The 12,879-nt window shown below is 42.0% G+C and overlaps 2 protein-coding genes across 2 annotated transcripts in view; one reads left to right on the forward strand and one right to left on the reverse strand.

Annotated features, from left to right (window-relative positions):
* Positions 1-5,018, forward strand: part of ankrd22 (ankyrin repeat domain 22) — a 32,254-nt gene extending 27,236 nt beyond the window's left edge. Inside the window, exon 6 of the mRNA XM_048550739.2 lies at positions 4,881-5,018. Within this exon, the coding sequence (XP_048406696.2) occupies positions 4,881-4,958 (78 nt within the window). The 3' untranslated portion in view covers positions 4,959-5,018. The remainder of the gene's footprint in view (positions 1-4,880) is intronic.
* Positions 5,019-6,005: 987 nt separating this feature from the next.
* Positions 6,006-12,879, reverse strand: part of lipf (lipase, gastric) — a 41,492-nt gene continuing 34,618 nt past the window's right edge. Inside the window, exons 6-10 of the mRNA XM_059652937.1 lie at positions 12,639-12,732; positions 11,687-11,999; positions 9,630-9,701; positions 9,361-9,432; positions 6,006-8,062 (exon numbers count right to left, since the gene is read on the reverse strand). Of these exons, the coding sequence (XP_059508920.1) occupies positions 7,829-8,062; positions 9,361-9,432; positions 9,630-9,701; positions 11,687-11,999; positions 12,639-12,732 (785 nt within the window). The 3' untranslated portion in view covers positions 6,006-7,828. The remainder of the gene's footprint in view (positions 8,063-9,360; positions 9,433-9,629; positions 9,702-11,686; positions 12,000-12,638; positions 12,733-12,879) is intronic.

The raw sequence follows: 12,879 nt of genomic DNA on the forward strand, positions 1-12,879 counted from the left end.
TTCCACATCCCCTTGCCGGCCTGCTGGTCGTCCTGTAAGTGACAGTCGGCCAGCAGGAGGCAGTGGTCAGAGAAGAACACCTGCTCGACGCCGGTGAACCTGACCGAGAACGACCGTGACACAAACAGGAAGTCTATCCTTGAGCGGATAGACCCGTCTGGCCGCAACCAGGTGTATCACCGCTGCGCTCCGTCTGCAGGGGTGCTGAAGACGTCGGGCAGCTTGGTGTCCTTCACCGTGCCCATCAGGAATCTGGACGTGACGTCCAGTTGACTCCCCCCACCCGCTGTCCCCACGCGGGATCTTCCATCTGCATCGATGATGCAGTTGAAGTCTCCGCCTAGGATGACCGGCCTGGACGTAGCCAGCAGGGGTGGAAGCCGCTGCAGGACGGCCAACCGCTCACTCTGTACCGCTGGGGCGTACACGTTGATCAGCCTCAGGGGAGCTTTCCTGTAGGTGATGTCAGCCACTAGGAGGCGCCCCCCCCACCACCTCCTGAACTTGAAAAATGGTGAAGTTGTGCCCCCGCAGCAGAATAGCCAGGCCCGAGAAGCGACAGTCATTACCCCCCGACCAGATCGAAGGCCCACAGGTCCAGGCGCCGGACCAATTCCCGTACCTGCCGAGGTGCGGTATCCCATACTCCTGCAGAAACAGGAGGTCGGCCTTGACGGTGGTCAGGTAGGCCAATGTGGACACACATCTTGCGGTGGACTTGACGCTGCGCACATTAATGCTCGCAACTCGTACCCCCATTGTGGGCAGTGACCGCAGTACCCCCCACCCCCCAAGTCCAAGGTCCAGCCCCTCAATCTGTCCCTTCATGCCCATTGCCCGGGCTAACTGCTGGACGCTCTCCGGGCTCAGGAAAACGTCCGTGCTGCCTTCCGGGTGGCATCCCCCCATCGGGGGTACGGAGGCTGGAGAGTCTGGCTCTGGATCAGGCTGGGGACATGCTGTTTCCTCCTTCCCACCTGTAAGTCCCGGGGGGCCCTCCAGGGCCCCAGCAGCGCATGGCTGTGTGTCAGAGGGAGCCTCAGGATGCCTCCCGTCACCTGGAAGCGGGGTGCTGCTTTCCCTCTCTCTTGAGATCTTTAGCTTCTGCTTTGGGCGGGCCTCCTCCCAATCTCCCTTGTCAGAGGAGCTCTTATAGCCCCCCTGTAGCTGCATCTTCCCGCCTGATGGTTGCGGCGCCTGGGCCCGCCGGCGCGCCTTCCTCCTCGCTTTCCGGACAGTCATCCAATCCCCTGTCGCCTCCTCCATTGACTCCGGGTTATCGTCGGGGGGGGGGGTGGGGGTGTGGTGGGGGGGGTTGGGGGCGGGGGGGCGAGCGGAGTGGAGCCTGCAGGGGCACTTTGCTGGCCTCGGGTCCATCCTACGGGGCTGGGCCCTCCTGCACGACCTGGCCCTCCTGCACATTCGGAGGGTCCTTACAGGGCCCTGGTGCCTTCCTCTCCTCCGGGGCGGCTTGCCCCGCATTGCCCCTGCCAGCGACCTGGGCGTAGGTGGTCCCCTGCTGCGGGCATGCCCTATAGAGGTGGCCCACTTCCCCGCAAAGGTTGCAGCTTTTTTCTTTTGGGCAATCCTTTGCAAGGTGTCCCTCCTCCCTGCAGATGGTGGCTTTGCAGGCGGCCGCCACGTGTCCTGACCCCTACCACAGGCATGGCAGACTTTAGGTTGCCCTGCGTAGGTCAGGTAGCCCTTGCTCCCGCCAATCGCGAAGCTGGATGGTGGGTGTATGATGTTCCTGCCCGAGCCCATCCTCAGCATCACCCTGACCTGCCTCTTACTAGTCCAGATGCCAAAGGGGTCCATGATGTTGGTTAGGTCCCCTTCCACCTTCACGTACCTTCCGAGGAAGGTCAGGACATCAACTGCTGGCACATGCGGATTGTACATGTGTACAGTCACCATATGGCTCCTCTGCACCGGCATCATGGACAGCAGGACAGCAGTCAGTACAGAGGAGGCCCTCACCTCCTTTCTCCTTCAAAACCTCCAGGAAGCGCTCGCAAAGTTTGGCACTCCTGAAGGTCACATCGTAAAAACCTCCTCCAGGGAAATCCTGCAGGCAGTAAATGTCCGCAGCAGTGAACCCACAACAGTCCAACAGGACCCTCTTCACGAAGAAGATGCGGTCCACAGGTGCACCTTCATCCACCTTCTTCACAGAAACGCGGATGGTGTTCCGGACACCCTGACCCGGGGCACGAGCACTCGCCGCAGCCATCGTTGCAGGTTGGCTGCTCCCCTGAACCAGCGTTAGGCTGAAGCCAGCATTAAGATCCACCGGTTGCAAGGGTGCACAGCCAACCCGATGTCTTCCTTCCACCTCCAACACAGTCGCGCTCTCCTCTTCTCAGTCCACAAAAGAGTGGGTCTTTATTTTGTTCCGCATGTAAGCTGGTTCACTGAGCTGAAAGGTTTGTTCCCAGACGTTTCGTCACCATTCTAGGTAACATCAACAGTGAGCCTCCGACGAAGCGCTGGTGTTATGTCCCGCTTTCTATTTATCTGTTTAGGTTTCCTTGGGTTGGTGATGTCATTTCCTGCATTGGTGATGTCATTTCCTGTTCTTTTTCTTAGAGGATGGGAGATTGGCTCCAAATCAATGTGTTTGTTGATGGAGTTCCGGTTGGAATGCCATGATTCTAGGAATTCTTGTGCGTGTCTCTGTTTGGCTTGTCCTAGGATGGATGTGTTGTCCCAATCAAAGTGGTGTCCTACATTGGACAAACAGGCAGAAAGCTAGCCACCAGGATACATGATCATACCAGGATCCTAGGACAAGCCAAACAGAGATATGCACGAGAATTCCTAGAAGCATGGCATTCCAACCGGAATTCCATCAACAAACACATTGATTTGGAGCCAATCTACCATCCCCTGAGAAAAAGAACAGGAAATGACATCACCAACCCAAGGAAACCTAAACAGATAAATAGAAAGCGGGACATGACACCAGCGCTTCGGAGGCTCACTGATGATGTTACCTAGAATGGTGACGAAATGTCTGAAAACTAACCTTCCAGCTCAGCAAGCAAACTCACATCCAGAACCTCAACCTGAGCTACAAATCTTCTCAAAACTCGCTAATTTTAACTGTGCTCAATCTGATTTCATACAGGACAGCTATAGCTGTGTATGTTTGTTCAGAACTCTACTCACAGATCAATTTTCTTTTGTTGCTCAATCTCAATGCACAAAAACCTGTCCATTTTAAAATCAAGAAGTTTTGTTAAGAAAGATTGTTTAGAGATTTGAGCAAAGGTCAAACAATTGGAATGGAGCTATGGTGTACTTGAAGGGAGGAACAAGCCGAGATAAGCGGCTTACTCCTGACCTATGCCTCAGTAAGTACTTTTCAACCTGATACTAACCTCACTGCCAGTTTCAATCCAAACAAATGACCTCATGGCAGCCTTATCTCTGTACCAAGATTTTGGTAATTTAAAGCAAATACGTTTTCTGTAGGGATAAAGATGTGACTGTCTAACTAAAGCTTTAAAGAGTTTGGACCAAATAAAATTTTATTTCCCAAGCAGTTAATGTTGAATACATCTCCCTCAGTGCTTAAACATCTGTAAAGAGCTCGAGAATTTGATATACCTCAAATGACACAAATTGACCCTTAAAATATTTTGCTGCAGTATATAATGCTGCAACTCGGTTGGATTTTGTTGAAGAAAAAAAGTAACCCTTGATGAATCTGGAGAAGCTTCTGCTATACAATGACTTCCTGTGACGGTTCAATCTCTTGGAAGATGAGACCGCATCCAAGGACCAACTTTTCCATCTCCACATTTGCTGACTCTAGCTTCCAGCATCTGCTGCACACCTAATAGTCGATGCTTTGAAACTTATTTAATACCAGATTGGCCTCTAATTGATACCCACAAACCTTTTAAATTATTAGTTTTGAACTGAAAAGGTTTACATGAAACCTTTCTGCATTGTAAGCTGTTGTGTCTGGTAAGAGATCAGTTTAAATTTTGTTGTGCTAGTTACTAAGAGGGTGTAGCCATCTTTGACATTTTGTTTTAGAACTCATGACATGGGCATCATTGGCTGGCCATTATTTGTTGCATGTCTCCAGTTGTCCTTGAGAAGGTGATGACGGGCTGCCTTCTTGAAGTGCTGCAGTTCATGCAAAATTTGATACCATATGTTTGTTTGAAGGGGAAAATGTGCTTGTAAAGTTGGCTTGTTGTGAAGCTCCTGCAATTTCTGTACGTTGAATGGTTCTTGTAAAGCCAAGTTTTATTTTGCACTGAAATGTAGCATTAGCCATCTGGTGTAATAAAGACTATTCCAATAGCTGCTTCAAAATCTAATCTTATTTTCTCTAGGTTTCACTTGTTAATCAGGTAATAAAGGGACACGTTGCACCATCTTTTAAAAAAATTAGTGAATAAGCCAGCTCAGGCCAGAAAACAGGTTGTGCTTTCATGTCACATCAAGTCCAATTGTGACTTCACTTCCTTTCTTTTGAACTTTATTTCTTTTCATAAAGCATTCCCTTTATATGGATGCTTATTAATTCATATAAAAGATATGGGATACCAGCTCCTCTAGTTCAAAATAAAATTGGAAGCATAGACTAGAGTATTACTTACATTGTAACAAAATGTGAGGCTGGATGAACACAGCAGGCCAAGCAGCATCTCAGGAGCACAAAAGCTGACGTTTCGGGCCTAGACCCTTCATCAGAGAGCCCTCTGAAGAAGGGTCTAGGCCCGAAACGTCAGCTTTTGTGTTCCTGAGATGCTGCTTGACCTGCTGTGTTCATCCAGCCTCACATTTTGTTATCTTGGATTCTCCAGCATCTGCAGTTCCCATTATCTCTATTACTTACATTGTATGTTTTTTTTTAAAAGAATGGAGAAACACCCCTGGATATTGCCACACGCCTAAAGTTTCCACAGATTGTTGCTATGCTACGGAAGCAATCATAAAGTTCTGGAATCAATGTATGTTTATTTGTATGTTGCCAATAAATATGATGCTTTAATATACTTTGAATGGAATTGATGTCTGATTTAACAGCATTTCAGTTTGCACAGTGTCATCCTTGGCTCAGTGATTTTCCAGTCCCACATGAGACTTGAGCATAATCTAGGCTAGGACTTCATTGTACTAAGGGAGTGGCTATCTTTTTAATGAGATGTTAAACTGAAGCCTCACCAGTCCCTTTAAAGGATTTAATGGTCATCGCAAAATGTGGACCAGAAGAGCTAGAAATGTCAACTGGTATTGTGTTTAAAAATTATTAGAGCTTGCTGTGCAATGACTAGATCTTGTTGGTTAAAGTATTTCCCAGTCAACTGTGAACCTTTTTGAAAGCTCTATTTTCTGGCATTGAATAACTGTCATATATTCAAGCAATGCTCAGACCCAGGAACTGAAGTTGATCCAAGTCTGGCAGGTCCATCAGGTCCTTCCTCAATACCAACGGATATTCCTGAACAAGTTGTGACCGTTAAAATGTTAAACTTCAACTACTTCCATTTGTATTATTGCATTTGCAAACAGCATTCTGTAACTGAGATTCTCATTTTGTGGGAAGCTGCTGTAGACAAGTGTTGAATTTCTAATTAAAATGTGCTTACAAATATGACATTGATGCTCCATTACATTGTCTACATATATTAAGAAATGGCAATCAGTTTTCCTGTGCAGCAGTTGAGTTTTTGTTATAACACAAACTATTAAAATATTTCCAAGTATCTTTGTCATGATGTTTGTGCCACCACCTAGCATAATGGTCAATGTCCTTTATCTAACTGACCAAAGGAACCAGATCCTAAAAATCACCATGTGAAGTTTATTGACAGGCTGCTAGGCTCAGGCCTTCCAATCAATGCTGAAAATTCACTGGTCAAGCTTATTGCAATCTGCTGCAGTATAAATTAGACACCCCATCCCAAATAACATGGACTGTGTTCAATACTTGAGCCTTATTCCTATATTTTTGAAAATTAAATGTTGGACATTGAAAAGACTAAAATCAAGTTAGTTTATTTGAATTTTATTCACTTTATTGAAGTTGTTCCATTTAGAAGAGCGAGACAAAATTGTGACATGGTATTGCATACAAGTCTATGTTGTTTAAATTAGCAGTCTATTGTACTGAAACACAGACACAGATTAAAAAAAAACACTTACATCACTCAAACACAGCACTTTTCAACTTAATTACAATATCAATGCCTTGATCATTATTGCTGTTTTATTAATGTTATGTGAAGTTAACCATTATGAACTGGTTTACTGACATAATCTAGTTCTGTTCCATTTTAATTTTCCTACCAAGTGCCAGTGTTCAGACTACTGCAAGTACACATGTATTAAAAGCCATGTTGTTGATTTTAATATGCAAAATCAGGTGAAAGTCTGATTGGCATGTCTTTTTCAGGAAGCGAACTAGCCATCATCAGGCCAGTGCACAAACATGTTTGACTAAAACTAATCGTTGCTTTTATAGAATTACTAGCACCTCAACTAATCAGATCACCTTTTCTGCAACATCCAATTAATTTTCATTAGAACATTGATCTGATTATTCTAGTCAGCTGCAGATCACAGCCACATACTAAAAAATATTAATAATGTAGTTCTCGTGAAAAATTGATCCTGAGATATGAACTCAAATGGTACCATTAAAAATACATTCAAAAATTTGCCCTGCATCATCAAATGACTAACAATTTAATTTCTTGAGAATGCTGGTTTACATGATTTAATAGTTTCCACAATCACAAAGCCTCACAATATTGTATAATTCATATTTTCACATTAGAGGCTGCTGTTCAGAGCCCGAGGCAAGGCAGGTATTTGGTTGGCAGTATTAACTGAATGATGTGACAAGGTACTCCTCATAATTCAGTTTTTTCCTTTGGAAATCCACTTCTTTAAAAAAAAAGTTGCTAACAGTTCCTATGTTAAGTGAGTTTGAAGGAACAGGTGCAGATTGTCTCAGCAAGTGGCTTTTAATTTATAGTAAACTGAATTGGAACTCCGTGTTCAGAAATCAAACTTTTCCCCCCAAATCGGGTTCAACGAGTAACTTCATGATCAAAATAATACCACGTTCTCACAAGTTAGTCCATGTAGCAAAATATAACTGGAAGCGTAAACAGCAGAAAACGTTCTTTGAATTCTCTATTTGAAAAGGAAGTATGTGCCATAAATGCCACTAATAGTGGGACTTTTTCAGGGAACTTGCACCTTCTTGACTTAAAGTGTTGCTTCCAAACGTGATGTACAAACACCGTCAATAAAAGAATCACTGGTTCAGAAAAAGCATGATAGGGAAGAGCAATCAAACTGAAAGAGATCATATGTAATATGGTTTTATCCAAATGCACACAAGGTTAGTTAGCATGCTTTCATGCATGGCATCCCTGGCAATTCTAGGCCATGAACAAGTCAAAGAAAATCTGTCAAACATTAATTCCTTGATCTCAAAAATCCAATAAGAGGAGGAGATGGGCAACAGTTCCAAAGCCTCCATTAATTTTTATTTTGACAAGGCCCACTCCACATTTTTCATCCTGTTTAAGAAGAATCAGGATTCAACTTGTTTTTGGCCACAGCAATATGACTGCAGATTAGGAGTTTCAGGGTTGAGATTAGACACTTCTTCAGGCACAATCTGGGCAGCAAAATATTAAAACTTTAATTCTAAAATATGGTGTTTTACCTCTTAAGAATCTGAGGGTCTTTGATCCATATAACGCAGCAATAAAAGGGAAAAAAGAAAAGCAATTCTTGAGAAGTGTCCATTAACTCCAGTTTTTGAAATAAGATTATTGCACACTCTGACTCACTGATACTTTCTCATGAGACTAATGATGTCATAGTACATGCGTTGTGGAGCATCCAGACCCCAGATAAAATCTAAATGTTCCCAATCAGGTATTTTCTTGTGATAAATAATATTGGGCAGTTGTTTCAATAACTTGTCCACATCTTGGGGATCAGCTAGCCAATCATTTCCTCCAGACCATACAGCAGTTGGAACAGGCATTGATTTCAAGTAGTAGAGAGGTGGTTTTGTCTGAGGGAAAGGAAATGAAAAGAAAATTAATTTCGTAATTTAGCTTAGATACTTTGTTACTGCAGTTGGTTCTTAGTCTACATTTCTGGATGATGGCATATAGGATTTATCCCAAAAATATATTGCATTGAAAACAGGCTACCCATCCAAAAAATAGTCATGCATGAAGTGAAGTAAACAAACAGCAAGTGATGTCAGTCAGTGGGCAGAGTCAATACTTCTGAATCCAAACCTGTCGTCAATCTCAATAGATATTAAATTCAAATGCATTCAGATATATGTTAATACCCTTTAGGTAAATCGACAGTGACCCCACTTTAATGCCCCAGATTTGGAGTAACCCCAGAGTGAAAACGTATTTGGATGTGGTTGGTGACAGAAGAGAGCAGAGTGCGCGTGTAGTTGGAGGAATTTCGGCCATGGAACAGGTGACAAGGAATTTTGTTTCTTGACCAGGTTGGTGGGAAGAAGTTCAACAAAGGGGAAAGCTGATGAAAAGGCCAGATTTCTACAAGGGAAAAAAAACCCTTACCTTTTCTACAGGCAATTTCTGCACTAGCAAAGGCAGCCTCAGAACTCAGCTGACAAAAGAATTACTGGTCTTCACTAAGATCATATCAATCCCATGGAATATGAAAAAGGCCATTAATTATGGTCCTCTTCTGAATCTGTTTACCCTGCAAAACTTTAAAGTGCTAGGAGAAGAAAATTAGATTTGATTCAAATAAGTAGTGTTTTGACTCAGAAAACAATCTTCAGATTATCAGAAAACTACCAACTAACTGAAAAGTATATACTCAAAAAGGTAGAATGGCTGTTACTCTTCAAATTCCATGGATGGTTTTATGGCAAGCAGTATCTTTCCACTCTTAGACCACTGCTACCCTACCCCGTCTCCCTTCCCAATGATTCAGCACCAAGGTACTTACTGCAAATAACCTGATATTACTCACTTGCCCCCATCCAAAATATGCAGAACATTTTATCCTACCCTTGTAAAACAGACATCAAAACAAACCTGTCAAGCAAAAGGGAATTCCTTTTTCCATACAATGGCAAGTTCTTAATTATCCTTCCACTATAGTTGATTCTCATTTCTCATCATTTTCCCCACAGACAGCAAAATTACACTGTGGTAGATCTGTTTTATCTATCAATTTTGACTTCAGCTTTATTGACTTTCAATTCAGAACATGCCAAACGAAACTAATGTATAAGTGACCAGAATTAGTTTGAAGGAAGTTCAAGATGAAGCATATTTAAACACACAATTTTTTCAATGGTTCCCTATACAATACCTGATTATAATGTGCCATATCTTTTGAAGTAGAACCCCAATCAAAAGCCTGAAAATGCCCCCCTTTCACAGCCTGAAAGAAACAAAAAGGCACAATCAAAAGACTGATTTCAATTTAACTAGTTAAAAGTGCACCAACATAGAACAATGCGTCCTTTACCGTCACATTTGACTATTGTACACCTTACTGCGCACCAACTTTTACAGAAAATCTTCAGTTTGAAAATTCAATGTACTTCTCATGGAAAGTGTACTAAATAGAGGGTCTACCTGACTCCAGTGTATAATATTTTGTACGGAGGTTCCAGCAGGACAATGTGCTGAATAGACTGGTATTCTGCTCTGTAAACACATTTGAAATATTGAAAATTAATCCTTTCATGTTTAGCATGACTACAAAATATATAAAATATATTTCTATTTCAAAATTACAAAAATAACTTGTTTGTACGTCACCTCTAATGTGTGATATATTCCAAGATGCATTATGAAAAAAAATGATAACAAAGTGGAAGATTTAAGGAGCATCTTTCAGGAGAAAAGTATGGTAAAGACAAAAAAACGTGTCAGAGATTTAAGGAGGCAACTTCAGGACATACAGCCTCCAACATCTGACGGCAAGGACACCAATGGAGAGACAATTAATGCTAGGGATGTTCAAGTAATCAGAATCAAATAAGTGCAAATAGCTCAATGGACTGCAATGCTGAAGGAGATAACATAGGTAAAGTGGGGTGAGGTGATGAAAGGGTTTGAAATCAAGGATGTTAATTTTAAATTGAGTCATTGAATTAATAGGAATTAATGTAGGTTAGTGAGCACGGGGTGATGGATGAATACAATTCGCTGCAAATCAAAACATACCAAAATTTTGTATGACTTCAAGTTTATGGAAAGTAGAACATGGCACGCCAACCAAGCATGTGTGTCAGTACAATCGAGCTTTCAACAAACAATTCTATGGCTGGTTACTGCAGCAGTTGATGAGCTGTAGTAGACATTGTGGTTACAAAAGGTGTGAATAGAAGGTCTTAGTGATCATGTTCAAAAACCCAAAATGGTAGGCTCACATTCATTTATTTAATTTATAACTTTTCAAATTTAGGACAGTTTGCATGATATTTTGGTATCAAGTCGCCAGAATGGAATTTGAGTGAAATACAGATGAGCAAACATTGTGTGTCAATTTAGGGATTAAACATCTGGCACTTCTCAAACCAGTTTTACTTCACTCATGATATGCTGAAACAATACACAAAATACAGGGTTAAAAAATTGTTTTAAAATAGGTACTTTATGCTTATTTACTGCAGAAAACAAAAATATCCAAAAGTTTAGAGAACACGAAACAGTGAATGAGAGTAGCAACAATCTGCTGCTTACTGTTAGGAAAAGGAGTGGAAGTGGAGACAATTAATCAAAAGGATTTTCAAAACGAAACTGCACAGACAGTTGATGGAAGTAAACTTACAGGGCTGTGAGGATTGAGTAAGAGCGTGCAACTGACAGACAGCAGCTAAGGACTTAACAGGCCAATAGCATCTGGCTGTACAACCCTACCATGATACTATATCAACAGCACTGCTTGAGATAAATACTGTAAAAACTTTTAAAATGCACAATCAGACCACGGCTGCGACCACGTTTGCATTAAGCTTTACAGATTAGACAATGAAAAAAAGCAGATCAAACGTGCAAATGAGAGGCAATTTTACAGTGATAAGCCCTAGAAACATCAAGGTTACAAAGCTGCAATTGTACACAAGTCCAATGTAGAGGAGATCACATCTTCAATAAATTCCAAACCCCTAAATCAAGTTTATAAATATTACTAACAGATACATTTTTGATAATAATGCTCCTCCATGCACTGACAATTATTGTTTCTCTCATGTCTTTCCTTGTGTTCTATTCTTCCCTTAAACATTAAGAAATGGTATTTGATGGAATTATTTCACACTCAATTGCTGAAATTTTAAGTCATAATTGTATTTCGACTTTAAATGTGGGACATTAATGCCTTTGAGTTTAACAGAAACAGATGATGAAGCACCATCTGCTGAGTCAAATGTTCTGTGATCAAGTGAGTTTTCAGTCGCCCTGCTACCACTCCTGTAAATTTTGATCACTGAGCAATTTACATCACATGGTCGTTAATAACTGATCATCAAATCAGAAATTACAAAAATTACAGAGCAACAATTGTTATATTCACAGAACAACACAGTCTGGACGAAACAATGAAAATTTTTTGATATTCACATCAGTTTGTTTTTTTTTGCCCTTTGCCCCCTAACTTCCTTACCATTCAAAATTTTGATTCTTACCGTATTGAGATTCTTTGCATTGAATCCACTTATTATGAAGAATACATTGCCACAAAGTTCTTCAATTAAAAAGCGGTTACATATATGTGTAGCAAGCCATGTTATTTCCTTAGTTTGTGGAAGGAACTCCTTATTTCCAAACAAACCCTGAAAAATACAGAGTATGAATATATTACAATAATTAATATTACCATAACTAAATGGATGAAAGTGACTGTTACTGTATTTATAGGCAATCATTAAGTAAATATTGGTAAGGTATGTCTGCTTAAAAGCATTACCAAAACAATTCTGGAGGTTCATGTGCACAGATCTTTGAAGATGACAGAACATAGTGAATCAGTAGCAAAGAAAATGGGATCATAGTCTTCACAATCTCTGTGTGAAAGCCAAGGCAGAGAAATTATGCTTCACCTTTATAAAGCTCGAATAAGTTCCAAACAAGAGTAATGAATACAATTCTGATCACCACACTTTAGAAATGATGAGAGGGTCCATGAGAGAGTGCACAGCAAATTTAACACAATGGTTCAAAAGATATCAGCTACAAGATGTTGGAGAAGCCACATCTGTTTTTCGGAGCAAACGAGGCTATGGGAGCTTGATAAGGATGTGGAAAATTATGATGGATTTAGACTGATAGACAAAAAATAAAAGCTGTTCCAATTAGTTGATTGAGAGGACACTAACTTAAGGTTTTGGGCAAGAGATGCCAGGCAGTAATGGGTCGAGTTAGGCATGAGAAACTTCTCTTGTGCAGCAATTGGTAGTCACTAAAAAGGAGGCAGCAGAAAATCCTCCAGAAAATTAAATCACAAACATAACCAGAGAAAAGTTGTCCCCATAGCCATGATAATTAGAATCCGAGAGGCACTACTCCTTCAATCAGAAACAGATTCACGCAAGCTTGCTGCTGACAGGCTCAAAACAAACCAGTCAGCAGCAAACTCACATGGAGGGGGAAGCCGCTTGTGGTTGGAGGAGGGGGCAGCAGTGGGCAAGCAGAGCCAGGATGCTGACGAAGAGAACGTGGTTGGGAAGCCCCACTGTGAGGCAGTGGATGGAAAGCAAATTCAATCCGTAAGCGGGGAGGGTGAGAGGGAGGGGGAGGGTGAGAGGGAGGGTGAGAGGGAGGGGGAGGGGGAGGGTGAGAGGGAGGGGGAGGGTGAGAGGGAGGGGGAGGGTGAGAGGGA

Source organism: Stegostoma tigrinum, chromosome 20 (genome assembly GCF_030684315.1).
Source record: "Stegostoma tigrinum isolate sSteTig4 chromosome 20, sSteTig4.hap1, whole genome shotgun sequence".
In the NCBI taxonomy this organism is placed as follows: Eukaryota; Metazoa; Chordata; class Chondrichthyes; order Orectolobiformes; family Stegostomatidae; genus Stegostoma; species Stegostoma tigrinum.